The following is a 20,000-nucleotide window of genomic DNA, read 5'->3' on the forward strand; positions in this document are numbered from 1 at the left end:
CTTAGGCCAGGTATTTGATCTCTTTTTTTAACTGTTGCGAAGGAGTAATTTTAGCCTTAGGCCAGGTATTTGGCGATGTTGACTGGGGCTGATAGGAGTTGCAACATTTGTAGGGCAGCAGATTTGCCAAGTTGGTGACTCCCAGCTGCTCCTCACTGCTGCTTATTTTCTGATCATTACTGGCTCGCCTTTCCAGCACCCCAGGGTGCAGCAAATTGCTGTAGTCAATTGCATTGAAGATGTTCTTGTGTCAACTTGATGCAGATACTTCTCGCCTTCACTTCCGAGAAGCCCAAAACGAGCATTAAAAGTCAAAACGGAAATCGCCAGCGCGTGTGAGTCTACACTTTTTTTAATAGATCTAGAACTCCACTAGTTTCTCCTTTCGCGCCTTTTTTTCTCTCCTACGTTCCTTCAGGCCTCTGCGTCCCAGCAACCGTTACACTGTCACTTTTAAAACAGCACTTTGCTTTTCTTCTGGCCTTGCAGGTAAAGTGATTGGCTAGTCAAAGCAGGCCGCGATTGGTCAAGCGACGGAGCGGGGGGGGGGGGAGGCCCGATTCGTATTTCCTTTTCTTCCATTCGTCTCCTGTTGGCGGCGGGCTTTAAGCTTTCCAGCCAGGCCTCTACCGTTGCACGCGCGCGTTTCCGCGAGGACCCTTCCGAGCTGTCCTAGCCACCCGCCTGAGCCCAAAAGAAGGCAGCGATTTCGCTTTCACCAGAAGCGGGGTCGAGCCTCAAACCATCTAGGGAGGCAGTTTGCCGAACTTTTCACCACCTCAGCGGGCGGTGACCGCGGGTATTATCAAACCGGCATCCGTTCAGGACAACCCCCGAGTCGCCCGGCGCGAGAAACGCGGTGGGGGAACGAGGGGTCCTGGCGGTGTGCAAAACGCGCCAAGTTTCCCGTCGTGGGCGGGTGGGTGTGTGACTGAGCTTGGAGGGACCCCAGATCCCCTCAGTCTATAGAGCAGCTGGGGAAGGGGCTATTCCGGGGCAGCGGCCTCCCGCGCCTCGCCCACGGGGACCTGGCCAGGACAAGAGGACGTAGCGGCGGCGGGTGAGGAGATGCGGCGGCCGCGCCAGCATGAGCGGGCGGGCGGGCGGGGGCGCGCGTTTCTTTCCAGGCGACGGGTGGCCACCTCTGCCTGCCTTTACCGCCGCCTCGTTCCCCGGGGGGGGGGCGGTTCCGAGGGAAGGACTGCGGGCCGCCGCTGGTTCTCTGGCGCTTTGAGCCGCAGCCCTGCCTGCCTGAGGGGAGCTTCAGGGAATATTTCGCTCTCCCTCCTTTTCAACCTTGATGCGGAATTTAGTTGTGAAGTGGAAGGCGCGCTACGGAACTCTCCGCTGCGGTTTTTTTTTATTTGGTTTGTTACGGGAGGAGCCAGGCTTCGTGTTGAAAGGGGGGGGGGGATGCGGAACCTCAGTTAAGTATTTTTTATTGATTTGGGGCGGGCAGCTGCCCTCCCCCCCCCTTCCCCTTGGCTCCGCCCGTGGTGTCTGTGCAGGGGGAGCGTGCCTGCTTCCTTCCTATGAAAGGTTTTCTCGGCTTTCGGTTTCCATCCTTGTCGCAGCAAGGAAAGTAACGGGCCGAGAGTATTTTTTTGGGGGGGGGTTCGTTTCTCGATCTGCCCTCAAATCTTAGGGCGGGGCGGAGGGGGAGATGCCGCGGGTTTGTGTACCGGAAAAGTAACGACATCCCGACGTTCTTAAGTCTTAACCCGGGGCTTCAGTCTCCAGTAAATAGGATTTCCGCCCTGGCCGGTAGCGTCAGATTCCTGCACTGTTTCGCTTCTCCTTAACAACCAAAAAAAAAAGTTCAGAAGATGCCGGCTTTTAATGTCTAGGTCAAAGGGAACTTTGTATTAAGCGGTCGCAGCTTTGAGTTACATCGCGCGCTAATCAAAGCGCAGTTGTGTTTCCCGGCCCACTTCGGCGTGTGCTCCGGTTGCTCTTGTGAAGCTGTGTCGTCACAATACACGCTGCCGCTTACAAAACATACAAACGTGGTGTTTTATATGCTTTTCACAGGCATGACTACAGGTTGCAGTTTTGTCGCGTTCGTCCCTCGGCGTTCTCTGGTGAGGGGGGAAAATGCCAGGCGTGCTGCCCAGTGACAGTAGCGGGCTTTCAAGAGGCACCCCCACGAAAAGAAGCAGACTTTCACTGAAGTTCTTTCAGAAAAGGGAAACAAAAAGAGCTCTGGATTTTGCAGAATCGGCAGAAAATGAGCAAAAGACTTCAGAATATGAATGTTCTGAAATGTATGTAAGCGTTTATTTTTCAGTAACTCATAACAATGTGCAGAGAACTTTTAAAGGCATTTTGGTGGATCTCCATTTCTATATTTGTGTTACAGTGTATGCTTAAAGTTCTGTATCTTACTATATCAGTTATGCAAAATCTTACTGGCTGTGCTTAATTACTGTAACTACACATATTTGCATTGGCTTTTGTATACCCCAGCCTTCAGTTGGCTTTCAATGTTTTCTAACAGAAGGCTAATGGTAGGCTGTTAACATAATGGATTATGACTGAAATCAGTTTGATTACTGGTATTCTATCTTGGTGACAATTTGTTTTGTATATTGGTAGCATTACATACATTCTATGCTAATTGAGGGTAGAACAGGCATAATACAACCCAAGTTTAAGTTTTCAAAACTCCATTGAGCCCAGTGGAAGAGATTTAGGAATGTACTAGACCTTGAACTTCTTTCTTTCAAAGGACTTAGCAGAGTTGGATAGAGAGTACCCTACATAGCCTGCTTTGGGTGGAATAACAAAAAGTGAACTGTTTGTTTAAAACATTAAATTTGGTAGAAAGGTTTTAAAGGATACAGGCCTAAGAATATGTAATGGGAAGTAAGAACTACTGTATTCTGTGTGATTAACTTCTACACACAAGATTGTGCTGCACACCTTCATTCTTGATTACAGGTTTCTTACACTTTAGCAGTTTGTTTCCATACGAGAATTTATTTATTTTTAAAGATTAAATGAAAAACTAATTCAATAGGCTGCACTGGGAATAAACTTTAAATCCTGGTCTAATTATGGCCATACAGTATATTGTTGGCCTAATACTCCTGTGAAAACAGGAGCTTCTGTGGGATAATAATACTTTAGCCGTTGAAGAATTCCTGGCCAGAAAGAAATCTGTTATGTTGTCAAGGAAAACACAAGAGCTATCAATACCATTTTTGTACTTATAATTGTTGTACTTTAATTATCTTATTGTACAGTTAGAGATGGCTAATTCATTATTTTTGGAGTGTGATTTTTATGAGGTACCTCAATAGTGGTACTACATAGAGCTCACCCTGTCGTGGGCATTCAAACCGCCAACCTACAGATCAGCAAGCCCAAGAGGCTCAGTGGTATAGACCTTGCTCTGTCCCAGCTCCTGCCAACTTAGCAGTTCGAAAGCATACCAGTGCGAGTAGATAAATAGGTACCTTTGCGGCAGGAAGGTAAACAGTGTTTTCGTGCGCTCTGGTTTCCGTGTTCTGTTGTGCCAGAAGTGTTTTAGTCATGCTGGCCACATGACCCAGAAAGCTGTCTGTGGACAAACGCCGGCTCCCTCGGCCTGAAAGCGAGATGAGCACCGCAACCCCATAGTTGCCTTTAACTGGACTTAACTGTCATGGGGTCCTTTACCTTTTACCTTACTACATACAGCAGGGATTAAGAAACAGTATTTTAGTAATAGGTAAATTTCTAAATTTAGAAGACATATTGCACATGTGTATTTTGGAATAAAATATCTTTTTTTGTATGACAGTGACCAGGTAGTTCCTGCAACACAGCCACTTTCACCGTCGCCTATCTGCTGTGAGAAGAAAGACAACATGCTACCTTTCGTGGGCTTGAACAATCTTGGTAACACGTGTTATCTTAACAGTATACTTCAGGTAAGTTCATAACAGGTTAAAAATATAGTGTTGTCTAAAGTAATTTTGTGTGAATTAAGGGAATTAAAAGCTTACTTGGTAGGTATTTATGTGTGCTGCATGAAGGAGGCAACAGGAAGGAGGCTGTAGAGCAAGATTTTTACCTTTTCTCTTATTGGAGACCCATTGCACAATATTAAAATTTATTTCATTCCATATATATTCCATCTTTTGTCATGGAACCCACGGCAGCATACTGGTGGTTCCCAGGAGGTCTCCCGTGCAGGCACTGACCAGGTTTCAGCACATACTCATAAGTTGCGCAATTTGCTTTTTGTTATAATCATCCTTTTCCATCTTATGTCCTGATGGACATACGTTGTGTAACAAATACATTGTACAAACATTGAAGGTATGTGGCAGGCTCTAGGATATTGTTTTCTTAGTATGGTTTGCTAAATATTAAAATGAGGTGTATTTGAAGAGGCTGTACTATGAGTATAATCCATCAAAAGTCACGCCATTCTCTTTTAACTTCACATTTTCAGAGGAAGTGCTTTAAAAATACTTGCTTTACCTAGCTCAAAGGGAAAACAAGGAAAACTAAACATGAAAACAACAGTAAAACCATAGCACTGATAAAACCTGCAGTAGCTTGACCCACTATGCCTCCTTTGTCCAAACGTCTGCTAGATCAAAACAGTTTCACCTGCCTATTGATAACCAGGCCTTGTCAGGAGATTGGAGTTCCAAAATCAAAGCAGAATGATTGAGAAAACTTGGATACACAAGCTATGTAGCATAGCTTTATTTCTGTTTGAGTTTGTTTTTTTGTAACGGATGTAGCCTTAAAAAAATAAAAATAATATGAGAACTTTGAAGTCAGTATATGGCATTTAGAAATAATACTCAAACAACATGAATGAAACAGTGGGGCAGGGGGAAAGTTCTTAAGAACCAATGTACTGTAAAACACTTAAAAAAAATAACAGTATACAGTGGTACCTCTAGATAAGAACGGGATCCGTTCTGAAGCCCCGTTCGTATCCTGAAGTAAACGTAAGGTGCGAGTGCGCAGGTCGCATTTCGCTGCTTCCGCGCATGCGCGTGACGTCATTTTGATCGTCTGCGTGAGCGGCGAAATCCGGAAGTAATGCACTCCATTACTTCCGGGTCGCCGCAGAGTGCAACCCGAAAATATTCATCCCAAAGCTACTTCAGCCTGAGGTATGACTAATCAGATTTCAGAATAATCAGATATAGTTATGACCACTTGTCTTTTACTATTAACACCTTATATACTCAGCAATTTATTAAGGCCTGACACTTGTTCATCATAGAGACATAGGTTTAAGATTTATCTTGACAGTTTGGTCCTGTTTTATTTTGTAACAGATATATATTTAGACTTATTTATTCACTTCTGTTTATCTACAATTACATCTGTTGATGCCAACTTCTAAATTTGTATCCCATCCCTCCAAGGAACTCAAAAGTGGCATATGCACTGGGTTTATTATTACTACATTTATTATCTTGCTTTTTCTGCAAGATTGGGTCAAACTACACAATCAAATCAATGGCTTAATAAGCTAGTTTATTAATGAGTGGCATAACCCTTCCATGCCCTTTTGTTCTACCCACTCAGCAAATGGCTAAGCAGTTCAATATTCTGTTTATAAAAATAGATTTCTGTTATACATGAGCCTGGAAACCTATGGTTAATGACTTGTGAGATATTAAGCTATGGTTTGAAGTTAGCTTATTATCTTGGCTTGGTTGCAAAGGTGTTATATACACCCATAAGCCAGGATATGATTTTTGTGAATCAGGCCATCTAGCGGTTGGTCCAAGGTCAACTAGTGTCCTTCATGACTTAGCAGGGATTTGAAAGCAGGCCTCCCTGATCTAAGTGAAATACTCATTCTGCTACATCACACAAATATATAGCTAAATATGTGTTTCACAAATTCTGTTTTCCTTCATTGTACTGCATGTCTTGTTCCTATTTTAGGTGCTTTATTTTTGCCCTGGCTTTAAGACTGGAGTGAAACAACTATTTAATATAATTACAAACAAGAAGGAAAGCTTAAAAGGTGACACTGATAAGGTGAGAACATATTGTCTATTATTGGGCATATTGTACATAACAAAAGTTAGTATATCATGGGTTCAATATAAACAAATCACTTTTGCTCCTTCCTTTGGAAGAAAGTTTATTATGAAAGATGTCACTTCTGTAGCAGGGTAATTTAGACTCCGCATGCCTTTAGAGGTGCTTGCCCCATTAGCACAAACCAGTTTGCATTGAAACTACTTGCTATAAGGCTGGAAGGTGGGTGGGAAGTCACCTCCATCAGCTTATTGATGCTAACAGGCAGCCCTGCTTGCAAAGGCGTTTTGGGGAACTCACTTTAAGATCCTGATCGTTCAATAGTAGCTGTCTATACCTGGTGTCTTATGTGATGTCAGATGTGGGGCAGGCGGACATGGTTTGCAGGAAATGACCTTGTGGGTCAAAGTAGGACATCTGCATGCTGGTAGTTCCTCACCCTTGTTTTAGAACTAGTCAAATGTCTTCCAGGATAGACAGATGATGCCTTATATGGTATCTTTTTATATGGTATGGCATAGAATTAGGACTGAAGCACAATAAAGATACGTTTGTTAGGGTAGTTCTATAGTCACTTTCAGACAGTAAAAGGGTCATTTAATTGACTTTAGTCTTTGGCATTAAGTAAATAACAACCTAATACCGGTACAATGATGATAACATTTATACATTTGAAATTTTGTATCATAGAATCATAATAGCTTGAGCTGATATGCAAAATGAAAGTAAACACATCAATATTATGAAAAAGGATTATAAAATTATGTAACTAGCTAAAAAGAAGGCAAGAAAATTAACTTCCAAATGCAAACACTTATTTTCTCTGTCTTTATAGGGGGAAATTAAAGAAGATTCTCTTGCAAGCTATGAATTGGTCTGCAGTTTACACTCCTTGATTGTTTCAGTTGAACAGCTTCAGGCCAGCTTTCTCTTAAATTCTGATAAATACACAGATGAACTTGCAACTCAGCCAAGAAGACTACTAAATACGCTTAGGTACAAAAGATGTGTTTCTAACTATTTCTGAAGCAAATGATATGGAATCTTGTAATTTGCTACAGGAAGACAGCCTTTTAAGTTTATTGAATTATTCCTATTCACAAATATGTTCTCCAGCTCCTTCTTACAGTAGATGTGTTCATTTCTAGTCACTTGATAATGTGAGGTAGCTCATCAACAGTGCAGATTAGAGTTTGAACCTGTTCTGTAATCTCTCATATCAGTCAAATTTAAATGACTGATAGGCAAAAATAATAAATTATCTGTAATATACCAGTTTTTACAAAAGTATATCTCCATAATTCTAAATAAATAATAGCCTGCAAAACTGAGCAACTTCATGAAGCTGAACATCTACCACCTCATTTTATTTTTGGATCCCCCAAACATAGCGTAGTAACTTGAATTGTACTTAAAATGTGTTACCAAGAAGGGCACCTGCCAAATTTGGTTATGCTCATGAATCCCTGTCTAAATTGTGTCATTAAGCTATTTTTTGACTGTGTATATTAGGTAATGTGTTGCATTTTTATTTTAAGGGAACTGAACCCCATGTATGAGGGATACTTGCAACATGATGCCCAAGAAGTATTGCAGTGTATATTGGGACATATCCAAGAAACATGTCAGCTGTTGAAGGAACAACTGAAACCCAGATCACTAGAAGAGCCCACAGCTGAACTAAAGAAAACTACTAATCAGGATATTGGCAGTACTGGTATTGTTGAGGAAGATGTCAGTTTGATCTCTGACCAAGCTATTGACGGTGAAGATAAAACTAACGGAAATGCAAAAAGAAAAAATGATACAGAGGATGGGAATGAAAAGAAAAAATCCAAAGTTTCCAAAGAAAAAAATGGAATAGAAGAGAATCAGAGACGGACCAGGTCAAAGAGAAAAGCCCTGGAGGAAAAACTAGAAAATCAATCTGAAGCAACCATTAAGCATTGCATTGAAAATGAAAATACAAAACCAACCCATAAAAAATCCAGACTTCGATTAAATTGGTTAAAATCTTCAAGCAAGCAACCTAGCATTCTGTCCAAATTTTGTAGTTTGGGAAAGCTGACAACAAACTTGGGGTTCAAAGAGCCTGTTAAAGAAATAGAAAACTCTGGATTCACAGACAGTTTCCGCAAGTGTGAAAATGGCAGCCAAGGAACGGAAGACTATTGTGATCCATCATCTATTGAAAGCACTGCCGAAAAAGAAATTGAAAAACAATGCCAGAGAGGTTAGCCTTATGAGTAACTTGTGTGTATGCCCAGTTTGCTGAGATCACCTGGCCACATTTTTGTGTTTTCATAGTGGTAGAAGAGATGGAACAAGTCACATGAATTGCCTCCTTGGCTTGGCTCTTTTTCTTTTTTTACCACAGTCAAGCTATGAGGGCTGTACATGTTTTGTGGCTTATTAAGACTACAGTTGTATGTTATATACTAGGAAATAAACATCATTTAACTCAGTGGGCTTACTTCTGAGTAAACATTTTAGGATAGCGCTGTAAACCTAGGAGCAAGACTACTAACCCAATCGTGTTTCGTGGCTGGGTTTTGTATCTCACTTTCTCCTGACATTAACTATGCATGGTGGGACACAGGGTGGAAAGAGATTGAGATAGATGTTTAGTTCTAGGAGTGTAGCTTTCTTGTAGGGCAAAGCAAAGATGGCTGATACTTGCCCTAAGCAAGCAGAACAGTGGCATATTGCAGGGCTGGGTTAAGTAGATCTGAGTTGGCAAATATAACAAGCCAAAATGTAATACAGAGAAGGTCAGTGTTTTAACATTTCTAATACTTCTGGATTTAACTTAATGAAAATTAAATCAATAGTTTTAGTATTTTTTAAAACAAAAACTGTAAATACTGGGATTTCTTTATAGGGGTAGATTGGTAAAGTTCTTCTTTAGATGTAAGAAGCTGCCTGGAATGGTTAAGCCTGTATGCTAAGGGATCTTTTATCTTGCCCTATGGAAAACTGTTTCCTACATAATGAATGTTTCTTCTTCTCATACTCCTTTTTGAGTAAACATGCTTAGGGGTGTGCTGGTTCCATCTAAAAGATAGAGCTGCAATGTCATTAGCGGGTTCAATATCAAGAATGTACCCCCAGTGTAGTGCCTAATAATTGAAGTTCCTAATAAGAACTACATAGCTCATGTGGAGTGGGATCTAAAGAGATCCAAAGAGCTGTGGATGGAACTTCCTGCCTTGGCATACAGTTTTTGAACTATACTTTGGAACATTTCCTCTTGCTGTTTCAGCTGCTCAAAGATATGGGATTTGGCAGAGTAGTGTCATATGCAGTATGAGGAGCTGCAGTAAGATGATGAAATTCAGAGAACTCTGATAATACCTATTCAGGAAAAGAGTTTAAGCTAATCTGGTATGTGCTTTACCTTAGGTTCAGAGTTAGCTGTCTTCGATTTAGTGGAGAGACTCTTCCAGGGTCAGTTGGTGTTACGAACACGATGTTTAGAGTGTGAGAGTTTCACTGAGAGAAGAGAAGACTTTCAAGATATTAGTGTGCCAGTGCAAAAAGAAGAGCTCTCAAAAACGGAAGAGAATTCTGAAAGTAAGTATAAACCACAGTAAATTTTAAGTATGCCTCTGATTCACATGCCTGTGTTTGGTAGGAGTATGCATACTTTCCTTGCCAACTGTAGTTAAATTCTGGGTGTACATTTCTATATATAGTTTTATTATTTCTTTTTAAGTTCTATCCTGACAACTTGTCACCTGATGGGTGCTGACAGACAACACCTTTTAAAATACATATGCAACCATTTTCTTGGAAACAGCTTTTTCCCAGCTTACACTTGATGCCAAGGGTGGGGCAGGTGGGCATGGTATGGGGAAAACAGTATTGTGAGTGAAGTTAGGATCCCTGCTGGGCCTAATCAGGCCCATGTGCTGGAGTTCCCCTTCTGTGCTGTAGATCTGCTAGATGAAGGAAATTCAGAGTTACAGCTTTCCCCCAGCAGAGATTGCTATTCAGCTCCCAAGAGCAAGGGCCCCTTCCCAGTAATTTTGTTCCACTGTCAAACTTAATGTACAGTAACTCTTGTAACTTAAGGTCACTACTTTAGGAAACAAGTATTTGCCCTCTTCTGTATGACAGCCCTACAAGTATCTGGTTGGTTTGTTACATTTTTCTTAGAATGTTTTCATCTACTGATTTGGTTGCATTTCTGTGCTTTTTAATTTTTTTCATGGCATTAATAAAATATAAGCTACCTTGGAAGATGCAGATGCATTGGAAGGGTACGGCATAAGTTTTCTAAATAAATATGTCTTTTTTCCAGGTGAAACATACCTAGTTTCTCCAACTTTTTCTCATAGGCCTTGTTTTCCATATTTCATTATCCTCCACTGAACCAATTCCAATTTGTTTATATGCCCTTTAAAAGGACAACACCCAAAACTGGACATAGTGTCACCTTATTCTGTACATCCAAGGTACTGTTATTTAGAAACTAAGATTCTTTGAATACAGCCCCAAAATTGCAGTAGCCTTTTTGCAGTTGCACCACACTGATCAAACCTTCTGAGAGAAGAAATAGGTGTGTGCCAGAGGGGTGGTTGATGTGAATGTGCTCAGTATGGTATTTCAGTTGGTGAATATTGTTATCCTATAAAACAGGCATAGGCAAACTCTGCCCTCCAGATGTTTTGAGACTACATTTCCCATCATCCCTGACCACTGGTCCTGTTAGCTAGGGATGGTAGTTGTAGTCCCAAAACATCTGGAGGGCTGAGTTTGCCTATGCCTGCTATAAAATGTCCCCATTCTGGTTGGTTAGAAATGTGTGGTCATACCAGTTTGTAACGTGCTGAAATGAAGCATGGCAATCTACGCAAGACAGATACTTCCTATAATACAGGTCTTAGTTATATGGAAGGGTGCATGGCTCTAGGATTCTGCAGGTTTCTAGGATGGTGTTAAACCCCTTCCCCACCTTAAAGAAACTGCCTTCTGTTTGGTTGTGCTGAAGTATGGAGATTAGGAATTGGCTTTGGAGAGTCATGAGATCACAGCAGAGCATAAGTTTTGGAACCCTGATGTGTAATTCGGTGTGTAATTCTCTAGGATTTTGGCACTTTAAAAAAAAATTACTCACATGTCCTGCACTCATATTATTGTGGTCAACAACCTGATTTGTATTTAACTGCTTACAGTATTGGGCAAACTAAATATAAGCAACTTTCTTTTGTAGTTTCTCCAGATCCCAAAACAGAAGTGAAGACTCTGAAGTGGGCAATTTCCCAGTTTGCTTCAGTGGAGAGGATTGTGGGAGAAGATAAATATTTCTGTGAAAACTGTCGTCATTACACAGAAGCTGAACGCAGTCTTCTATTTGACAAAATGCCTGAAGTTATAACCATCCACTTGAAGTGCTTCGCGGCTAGAGGATTAGAGTGAGTATAGTGAATAAACCACATTGAACAACCTGACTACTGGAAGTAAAACTTTGCACAAATTTAAAACAATAAAATGGAACCCACATCAAGTGAATTTAACTTCTGGAAAGAAGGGCATGAACTATATTGTTAGGTATCCCAAAATATACTGTTGAGATTGTGCTTCCCATGGAATTTGCACAGTAGCTCAGTTCCTCTAAGCATGAAGGGAGAGAGAGCAGTGGGACATATCCTGCAGCTTCTTACATCCTTGACAACAAAGATATACACTCATGGGGATCTTGTGTGATCAGTGTTTCTGAACGCAGGGAGGGCAGATACATATAGGTACACAAAGACTTCCAGAAATGGTGTGCCTAAAATTATTTGTTCTTGCTACTACTTTTGAAATAAATAAAAAAAATTAGTCCGACCATATGGGGTGTTAAAAGTTTCCAGCTCATTCCAAATTGTATGCATGCAAATATCCCTCCTATGGCAAGATCTGCCAGGACAAGCAGCTCAGGATGCAGTGGATCTCCCAATCCTAGTTTAGCCAAAGATATGAAGGTGTAAGTTGATTAACCCACCTAAGCTGAAGCTGGTGTTAGTCCTCAAAACGGGGTGTAGTGGGGCAGGACTAGGGAAGGCTGGATTTTAAGCTCATCCAGCTCAGTCACATGACCTGGCAACCTAGTGTAGAACACTTATTTTTAAAAGGCTTGTTTTCCCTCAACCAGGTTTGGCAGTAGCAGCACTGCTGCTTAATGGAGTTTGTATCTGCTGTAATTTTACAGTGGCTTAATTTACATCAGCGTGCTTCCAGAGGATTGCTCCCTTAGTGTGCATGTACCTTTAAGCAAAATCCTCCTTCTAAAATAAAAGTCATGTGCTTCATTGTCATTACTTTGGTCACAGTCAAGTACTTTCTTGTAACTCACGCTTTGTTGGGAAAGCAGCCAATATTAAATTCTACTCACCTGGTGATGAATATTTTCTTCAACAGGTAGACTGTGCTAAAGCAGACCTAAATACTACAAAGTGGACAGTTGTCTAGAGAAATAAAAATAAATTAGGCAATAGTACAATAATAGTATTTTATGCGAGTGTGCCTAAACTAGCAAGCACCCCATTAGCCAGGAGAGACTGCTGGGTAACTTCCTTTATTGCTTCTAGGCACGGTGAGAATCAATTGTCTTGGCTTATTTACCATTATTTTTTTCACCAGTTGCAAACTCTCAAAAGACTTAAATGATTAAGATCTATCTACTAATAAATGTGTGTTAGAATATGTATCCTATTCTTCCCACTGTTTCTTATATCTTATGGAAGGTCTTAACAAATATTTTAAAACAAGTATCTCTTCCACTGTAGTCCCACATTATAATTATTTAGGTCATGTTCATAATGCATAAAATATATTGCCAAATAAACCCTGTTCTTAATTTTCCACTATTGTATGGCTTTTCTTGCTATTTAAACACCAATCAGCATATAATTACAGACTATCTTTTGTAAGCTTTCAAACATTAGATACCTCAGGCAAAAACCAGTGGATTGTAATAAAAACAAGGCAACCAACAGTTCCTGCTGTTATTTTACTGGAAGTTTAAGTGTAAATTAAAGGCATATCTGAAATTGAATTATCTACTGAGTGGATTCTCTCAACTGTCCCCAATATGAATTTCACTGTTGCGAAACATGAAATTATTTTACAGTTTGTAAGTGCAAAGACATGGGGGGAAATTAGCTGGTGTCTTGTTGTAGTGCTTATTCAGAAATACCTATGCAAATTGCTTACCTATTGGGCTGTCTTTTGAAATACCTAATTGTCAAAAAAAAAAAAATTTCTTTGTAATAGTTAAAAAAATGAAAAAAGTTGCTGTTGTTCAGTCACTTGATTTGTTACAGCAAGAAATTAAGTACAGTATCTTAATTTGTTGGAGATCTAAAAGCTAAGCACTAGAGTACCTCATTTTGGCTCAATGTTTGCAGTATTACTTGGTGATAATGCAAATTTAAGAGAATCCAAGTTTAAGAGTGACTGATATCCTAGAGCAACAGGAAAGCAAACTAGCTGAATTTTAAAATTTAAAAGTTTTATTTTTTAAAGGAGCAGTGCAAAGTGACAACATAATCTATTTATTACATTTCTCCCCAAGGTTTGATTGTTACGGTGGGCTGTCTAAGATAAATACTCCTTTACAGACACCTCTCAAGCTGTCTTTGGATGACTGGAGCATAAACCCAGGCAACGAAATATATGGACTGTTTGCTGTAGTGATGCACAGTGGTATTACAATCAGCAGTGGGCACTACACAGCCTCTGTTAAAATTACAAATTTGGATAGCTTGGAATTGGACAAGGACAATTTAATAAGTGATCCATTTTGTAAAATTCACCCAGAGCCACTGAATGAACAAGAAGCAAGAGCTGTCACTGAGGACTATGACGATGGTGAGGTCTCCTTTAGAGTCAGTGGAAGTGCTCAGCCTAACAAAGGACTGAACAAAAAGAATATAGAAGCTGTGGGGCTTCTTGGAGGACAAAAAAGCAAGCTGAACTGTGATTTGCCAAGCAACAAAGCAACCCATTCTGAGATGATGGCTAACATAGTCACTGAAACTAAAAATGCAGACCATAGCCATGCTAAAGGAGTTGCGGAGTTTGAACGCTGTGAGCAAACTGATCCTGCTATTGGACTAGAAAATAAAGCAATGCATATAATGCAGAGCTTGAAAGAGTATGAGGGGAAATGGCTACTTTTTGATGATTCCGAAGTGAAAGTTACAGAGGAAAAAGACTTTCTCAACCTTCTGTCCCCCATTTCCTCATCTACATCTACTCCTTACCTGCTGTTTTATAAGAAAATTGTAGAGTGAGGTTGTATTTTAACTATGTAAATAAGTTTAGCATCTGATCAGCACTGAAGAGCACCTATGAAGCTACAGAATGATTCACCAGACTTAAGATTCTGTAAAAATGAGATGATTTTTTTAAAGTGGGTAATTATCTTTATAGATTATATACAGATCATAGCAATACAAACCTGTATATATAGTCTGTTGAATAAAATGCTTTAAGAGCACAGTAGCATTTAAAGGTGGTTCTAATTTCGTCACACTACTCATCTTCGTTCTCTTTAAAAATAAAGTTATTTGTACTCATATTCTAGAGTGTATAGTTGATATAAATAAATCCAGTTGCTTTTGCAAACAAAAAATATTTTTTCTTTATTTCTAAAGCCATAGGACCTGAAGTAATTGCTTCTTTTGTGCCCTTACCCTTCTCCATTGTTCCTCATATAGTCAAAATATGTGGTGGGATGCTCATCTCAGTTTCAAGGTAGGAATGCATACATGACTTGGTGTTTCAGTTTTATTTCTGAGTTCAGGTTACGCTATTTTAGTATAAATATTTAAACTACTGCAATTATTCTTTAAAAGATAAGCATAGCTAGGTACCAATACAGAGGGTTCCAGTTTCTAAGGACCACTTCACATTTTAGGCATGGGTTGCATAAGGGAGGTTTGATTGGTTGGTACTTTCTATTGAATGTACAAGTGATGCTAAAACTAGGTTTGGTTTTGGGTAATCTGTGAACTGAATTTGCAATGTACTCACTCCACTTACCTTAACACTATTCTAGCAGTAGTGGCTTTTACAGATTTCATCCCTTTCAAATATGATTTCTAATTGAACACAAGGTGGACTAAAGGTATTTTTGGTTAAAGGCAGTTACCACATTTTCCAGCATGCTGGTATAGTTTTCGAAGAGAATCATAAAATTTTGCACTAGGCATATCTACTGAGAAGTTAATACTGAGAAAAAACTCTAAAGCAGTGACTATGTGGTTTACAAATGTTTGTCAATCAACTGAATTGAAATGGGGCTTACTCTCAAATAAGGGGTTAGGATTGCAGCCTTGATGCTGAACTAGCGGTTTGCAAAAAACAGGCATCACTGAAGCGGTAGTAGTGTTATGTAATGAATACATCATGTGAACACCCAGTCTACTTTATACAAGTCCTTCCTTCCTGTGGAGCATCCTTTGCTGAAGCCAACAGGAATGAAAGAGACGAGCTACTTATCACCTCATGTCTGCTTGAAAGCCAAAAGTCCCTGCTTCACTTTCAGTGACCCAAAACAGTATTTGAAACTGGAAATTAGTGCTTTAGAAACAGGTTGGCTTTTGTGGACCCCCATATCCCCAAGGTCATCCCAGCATTTTGAGGCACAAGTCCAATGTAACTGTAGCCACGTGACACAAAAGTTTAAAAATGAAAGCATCCTTAAAAAGCATTTTGTACTTACCTTTCTCTAGGATCTTTTTTCACACAAAGATGAATTTTAAAAGCTGGCACACCAAGAAAATAAAGTGTAAACATTCAAATATTTAATGGTACCATTAAAATAAACACTGCATTAAAAATGGTTTAAATGCATTTGCAAATGCTCCTAATATAAAATAAATATATGAACTAAAACAAAAACAAATTTAACATTAAAGAATGCTATAAATAATGGTTGATGCATTTGGAGTACCTCTGAATTTTAAAAAATGCCTTAAAAAACAGTTGTGTTTACAGTCTCACCAGTAGTTTGTATACTGTTGCCATGGGGTTAAAAAAGGTTTGAAGTCTATATAATAATTCAGAAGGGAAATTTGGCCACTTAACACTTCCATGTAAATTGGTAAAATGTGTGCATAGTGTCCTGAACAAAGTCCAAAGTTTTATTTCCAAATAAAACTTATAAAAAATTCCCGGTGTTGATGACACTGCACTCGTTTGTTCAGTACCTTAAAATTCTTAAAGTGTATTTTAAGGTGCTCAGATGTCCATTTTGCGAAGGCTCATTCTGCTGAAGGAATCTCTGGGGAGGAAAAAACAATGAGATAAGCTTCTACTTCCCAAGCTGAACGCCAGAGTCTGGTGGTAATATTCTGCTACACAAAGTGTTTGCATGTACAGCTATAAAATTACCGTATTTTTTGCACCATAACACTCACTTTTTTTCTCCCAGAAAGTAAGGGGAAATGTCTGTGCGTGTTATGGAGGGAATGCCTACGGGTGGCAGGGGGGGATCTGCTGCAGTCGTGAGCAGAGGATCCATGGTTCCCCTTCCTTCCCTCCTCCGTGGCTTGCTTTGAAACAGCAAAGCGGGAGAAGAGCCGCTGAGTGGGGAGGAGAGAGGGACACAGAGCCTGCTTGCTTTAAAGGAGCAAAGCGGGAGAGGAGGAGCCTTCTCCTCTTATACCCCTCTTCTGCATTATTAACAGCATCCTTCTCCACCCACCCCACGTGTGTTCCTTGTCAATTGAGTGCTTTTCCTTCCCGCCCCCCTTAAAACGTGGTTACAAAGCACAGATCCACATGGATCCTCAGGATTTTTGCATTGGGCTACCCCAAACTCACCGTCAGATCACATGTCTGTGGCCACAGCATGAACCACAAAAATCATACATCCGCTGTTTCATTTAGAATATTTTTTTTCTTGTTTTCCTTCTCTAAAAACTATGTGCGTGTTATGGTCGGGTGCGTGTTATAGAGCAAAAAATACGGTAACTAGTTCTTCTATCTCAGGGGTGACTAGAAGCCTAAGGCTCTGGTCTTCTTAAGTGTGAGAAAGAGGGCTTGGGGCCACACATATAGGGGTGTTAGTAAAGTAATTGTAAGGATTTTCTATCACTACAGATAGGAAGTTTCAATTTGCCTTCCCATGTACTTTTCCTATCCAGGAGACCTTTTAAAGAAACATTAACAAGCGATGTTAACATATATAAGAATTACCTGTGGCATGCAGTAGGAAGAACCGTCTTGTATAATTGGGGAATTTTTCTATTGATTAGAGGCTGAAGGGCTTCTTTCAGACGGTGGTAATTTCTTTCAAGCTCCCGCTGATACTCTTTTTGATCTGGACCAATCAGGCTCTTGTTCTTGCGCAGTGCATCTTCACACCTAGAAAACAAAAAAAATCAGACAATAGTTAAGTGACCATAGTCTTGGAGCCAGCCAGAAGCACTGTATCTGTTTCCTTTGTGTACACTCCTTGGGTCACAACACTAATTGCACTTATTTGGAAACATCCGAAACTTCCAACGCAGTGTGACTGCAATGCCAAAGTTGGCTTTCACACAATAAAACATCAGTCTTTCTGTTCCTTGGAGTAGATGTCTCCAAGTCATCCTAGAAATCTGATTTCTCTAAAGCTGTCTAACAGCATTTAAAAAGAAATGAAGCTACTGTTTCTGTACCAAAGCAGCTGGCTACACATGATTCTCCAACATGTATATAAAAGGTAAATACAAAGCACTGTGAGGTTTTCTGTGTTTCCTTGTTTAACAGAAGGAAAATGCTCACCGTACATGTCCAGAATGCCCCTTGCTTAGACAAGAAAAAAGGGGACTGCTCCTGAAAGGATGCAGAAGTGCATCAGCATTCATGGATCAAGGCCAACGTGCTGGAAGAACATCAGTGCCACCTAATAATGCCAAATCTGTTGTACGCCTTAGTAGTGCTTTTTTTGAGGAATGTAGGATAAAGTTTCAGGGAATTTTCTAAATTACGCAGAAATGAATTAAGAAGCAATATACAGTATCTCGGAAGTTGAACGCCTTGCGACTCGAACGTTTTGGTTCCTGAACGTCGCAAACCCGGAAGTGAGCGTTCTGGTTTGCGAACATTCTTTTGGAACCTGAACATCCGACGCAGCTTCCGATTGGCTGCAGGAAGCTCCTGCAGCCAATCGAAAGCCACACCTTGGTTTCCGAAGTTGAACGGACTTCCGGAACGGATTCCGTTCGACTTCCGATGTACATCAGGGCTGCAAGGTGAGAAGGGACTAAAGTAAGTAATCAGACCCACCACAAGACAATTGATCAACGTATCATGATCTTTTTTAGGACAATTAAAATGGGGGAAAAGATGTTCATTGAAACACAATACCTTTTTGTGAAGTCTTTGAAACAAAGCCGTAGTTTATTATGGTGACGGAAGAGCTTAGGATCGTTGGGTATCTCTGATAAGAAAACCTGTGCAACCTCTAGTGGTCCCTTTAAAGAAGAGGCAGGTAGTGAGATACTTCTGCAGGGCTGGCTACTGGAATCATTTCACATACATGGAAGACTCCACAGAATTTCTTTAGGCTGTCTCCACACTAGGACCACACTCCACAACCTCCCTTCGCTTCCTATCTACATAGACATTTATGCAACTGTCAAGGAGAAGGCAGAGCTGCACAAGGATTGCTTTCAAATGTTGCCTATAACAGCTCTAAGGATGCATACAGATCTCAAATTAGGACCCACCACACTCTCTCTCACGAAATATGTGTGGCTCCCTCCACACAATACAGTTGTACTTAGCAAAGATTCAAATACTGATTCGGTCTGACACCTACCCCTACTTGTTGGTGGGCACTAACCTCTAGTTTTTAGGTATCACATATACATGTTTACCTAGGAATAAGTCCCACTGAACTCAATAGGGCTTTCTTCGGAGCAAACATGTATTATGTACTGCTTTTCAGTGAAATGTCTGCCTTTAAAAAAAAGTGAATCGTTTTTTAGAGATATTCTGTCCTGAGAAGGGGAGATTATTACATCACATGTTCCATTCAATCAAAAGTGTCCACCTCTTGCTTCTGCTGTTAACTCACAGAACCACTTTGCTTCAGAGAGTAAAACTCGGCAAATGTGCTTCTACACACTCAAATTACTTGCATTTGCACACACTCTGTTAGCCACTACTTCAGTAATACTGCCCTCTTAGTTCTTCAATACAAAACAAGTTATTTATATACACTATTATTACTGTTTATATGCAATATATGTTCAGAACCCATTTTTGACAACGTTTTTTAATGGCTGTACTCCTGGACCTTTCTGATCAAGACACTGACAGGGCCTACAAGTTCTGTATCCTTACCTGATTTACCGTTGTGCCTACTGAACCTTGAAGCACCATCTGGAGCATTTTGGGATCTGCTGGATCTTGATGTGTTGCAAAAGCCAACTCTTGGGTTTTCTTTTGCATATCCTCAATGGCAACTTCAATTGGTGTCAAAATTATCTAAGGAAACGAACACAGGAAAATTTAAGAAGAACATCAGGGACTTCTCTTTTCACTGTGATTACAAGAAAATTTAATTTAGACTCATAAATAAGGAAAGGGAGAATCAGAATTGTAGAGTTGGAAGGGACCCTGAGGATCATCTAGTCCAACCTCCTGCAATGCAGAAATATGCAACTGCCCCATATCATGCAGGGATCAAACCTGCAACCTTTGTGTTATCAGCACCACACTGTAACCAACTGAGCTGTACAGGTGTGTTGATTTTTCTTTTTCCCCGTTGCTAGATGCAAAGTACTACTGAAAAAATTAGAGCAGTTTTCCAGCAATAGTATCAAAACCTGACACCTGAAATAAAAGCTCCTCCTCTCAGGCTTTTGCAGTAAAAGCAGCTTTGTAAATGCATCTAAAACATGCCAATCAATAATCAGCAAGCTGAAACTTTGCTGAGCGCATTATTTTTTATGTTAATCATTCCCCCTCTATTTCTGGCATTTCTCCCTCTTAAATGTACAATTACC

At 40.2% G+C, this 20,000-nt stretch overlaps 2 protein-coding genes across 13 annotated transcripts in view; one reads left to right on the forward strand and one right to left on the reverse strand.

Annotated features, from left to right (window-relative positions):
* The first annotated feature begins 25 nt into the window (after positions 1-25).
* USP1 (ubiquitin specific peptidase 1) lies at positions 26-14,629 on the forward strand. The gene is made up of 9 exons (XM_079982103.1): positions 26-1,060; positions 2,032-2,264; positions 3,785-3,914; positions 5,908-6,003; positions 6,842-7,002; positions 7,545-8,239; positions 9,409-9,579; positions 11,222-11,423; positions 13,568-14,629. Exons 2-9 carry the CDS (start codon positions 2,095-2,097, stop codon positions 14,286-14,288), a joined length of 2,346 nt encoding a protein of 781 aa, XP_079838229.1. The 5' UTR covers positions 26-1,060; positions 2,032-2,094; the 3' UTR covers positions 14,289-14,629.
* Positions 14,630-15,781: 1,152 nt separating this feature from the next.
* DOCK7 (dedicator of cytokinesis 7) overlaps positions 15,782-20,000 on the reverse strand; it is a 109,905-nt gene continuing 105,686 nt past the window's right edge. For all 12 annotated transcript variants that reach the window (XM_079982082.1, XM_079982074.1, XM_079982086.1 and 9 more), the window contains 4 exons: positions 19,336-19,479; positions 18,355-18,461; positions 17,200-17,367; positions 15,782-16,282 (listed from right to left, as the gene is read on the reverse strand). In XM_079982082.1, the coding sequence (XP_079838208.1) occupies positions 16,240-16,282; positions 17,200-17,367; positions 18,355-18,461; positions 19,336-19,479 (462 nt within the window). In that variant the 3' untranslated portion in view covers positions 15,782-16,239. The remainder of the gene's footprint in view (positions 16,283-17,199; positions 17,368-18,354; positions 18,462-19,335; positions 19,480-20,000) is intronic.

The sequence above is a fragment of the Podarcis cretensis genome, assembly GCF_951804945.1.
Source record: "Podarcis cretensis genome assembly, chromosome: 6".
Classification (NCBI taxonomy): Eukaryota; Metazoa; Chordata; class Lepidosauria; order Squamata; family Lacertidae; genus Podarcis; species Podarcis cretensis.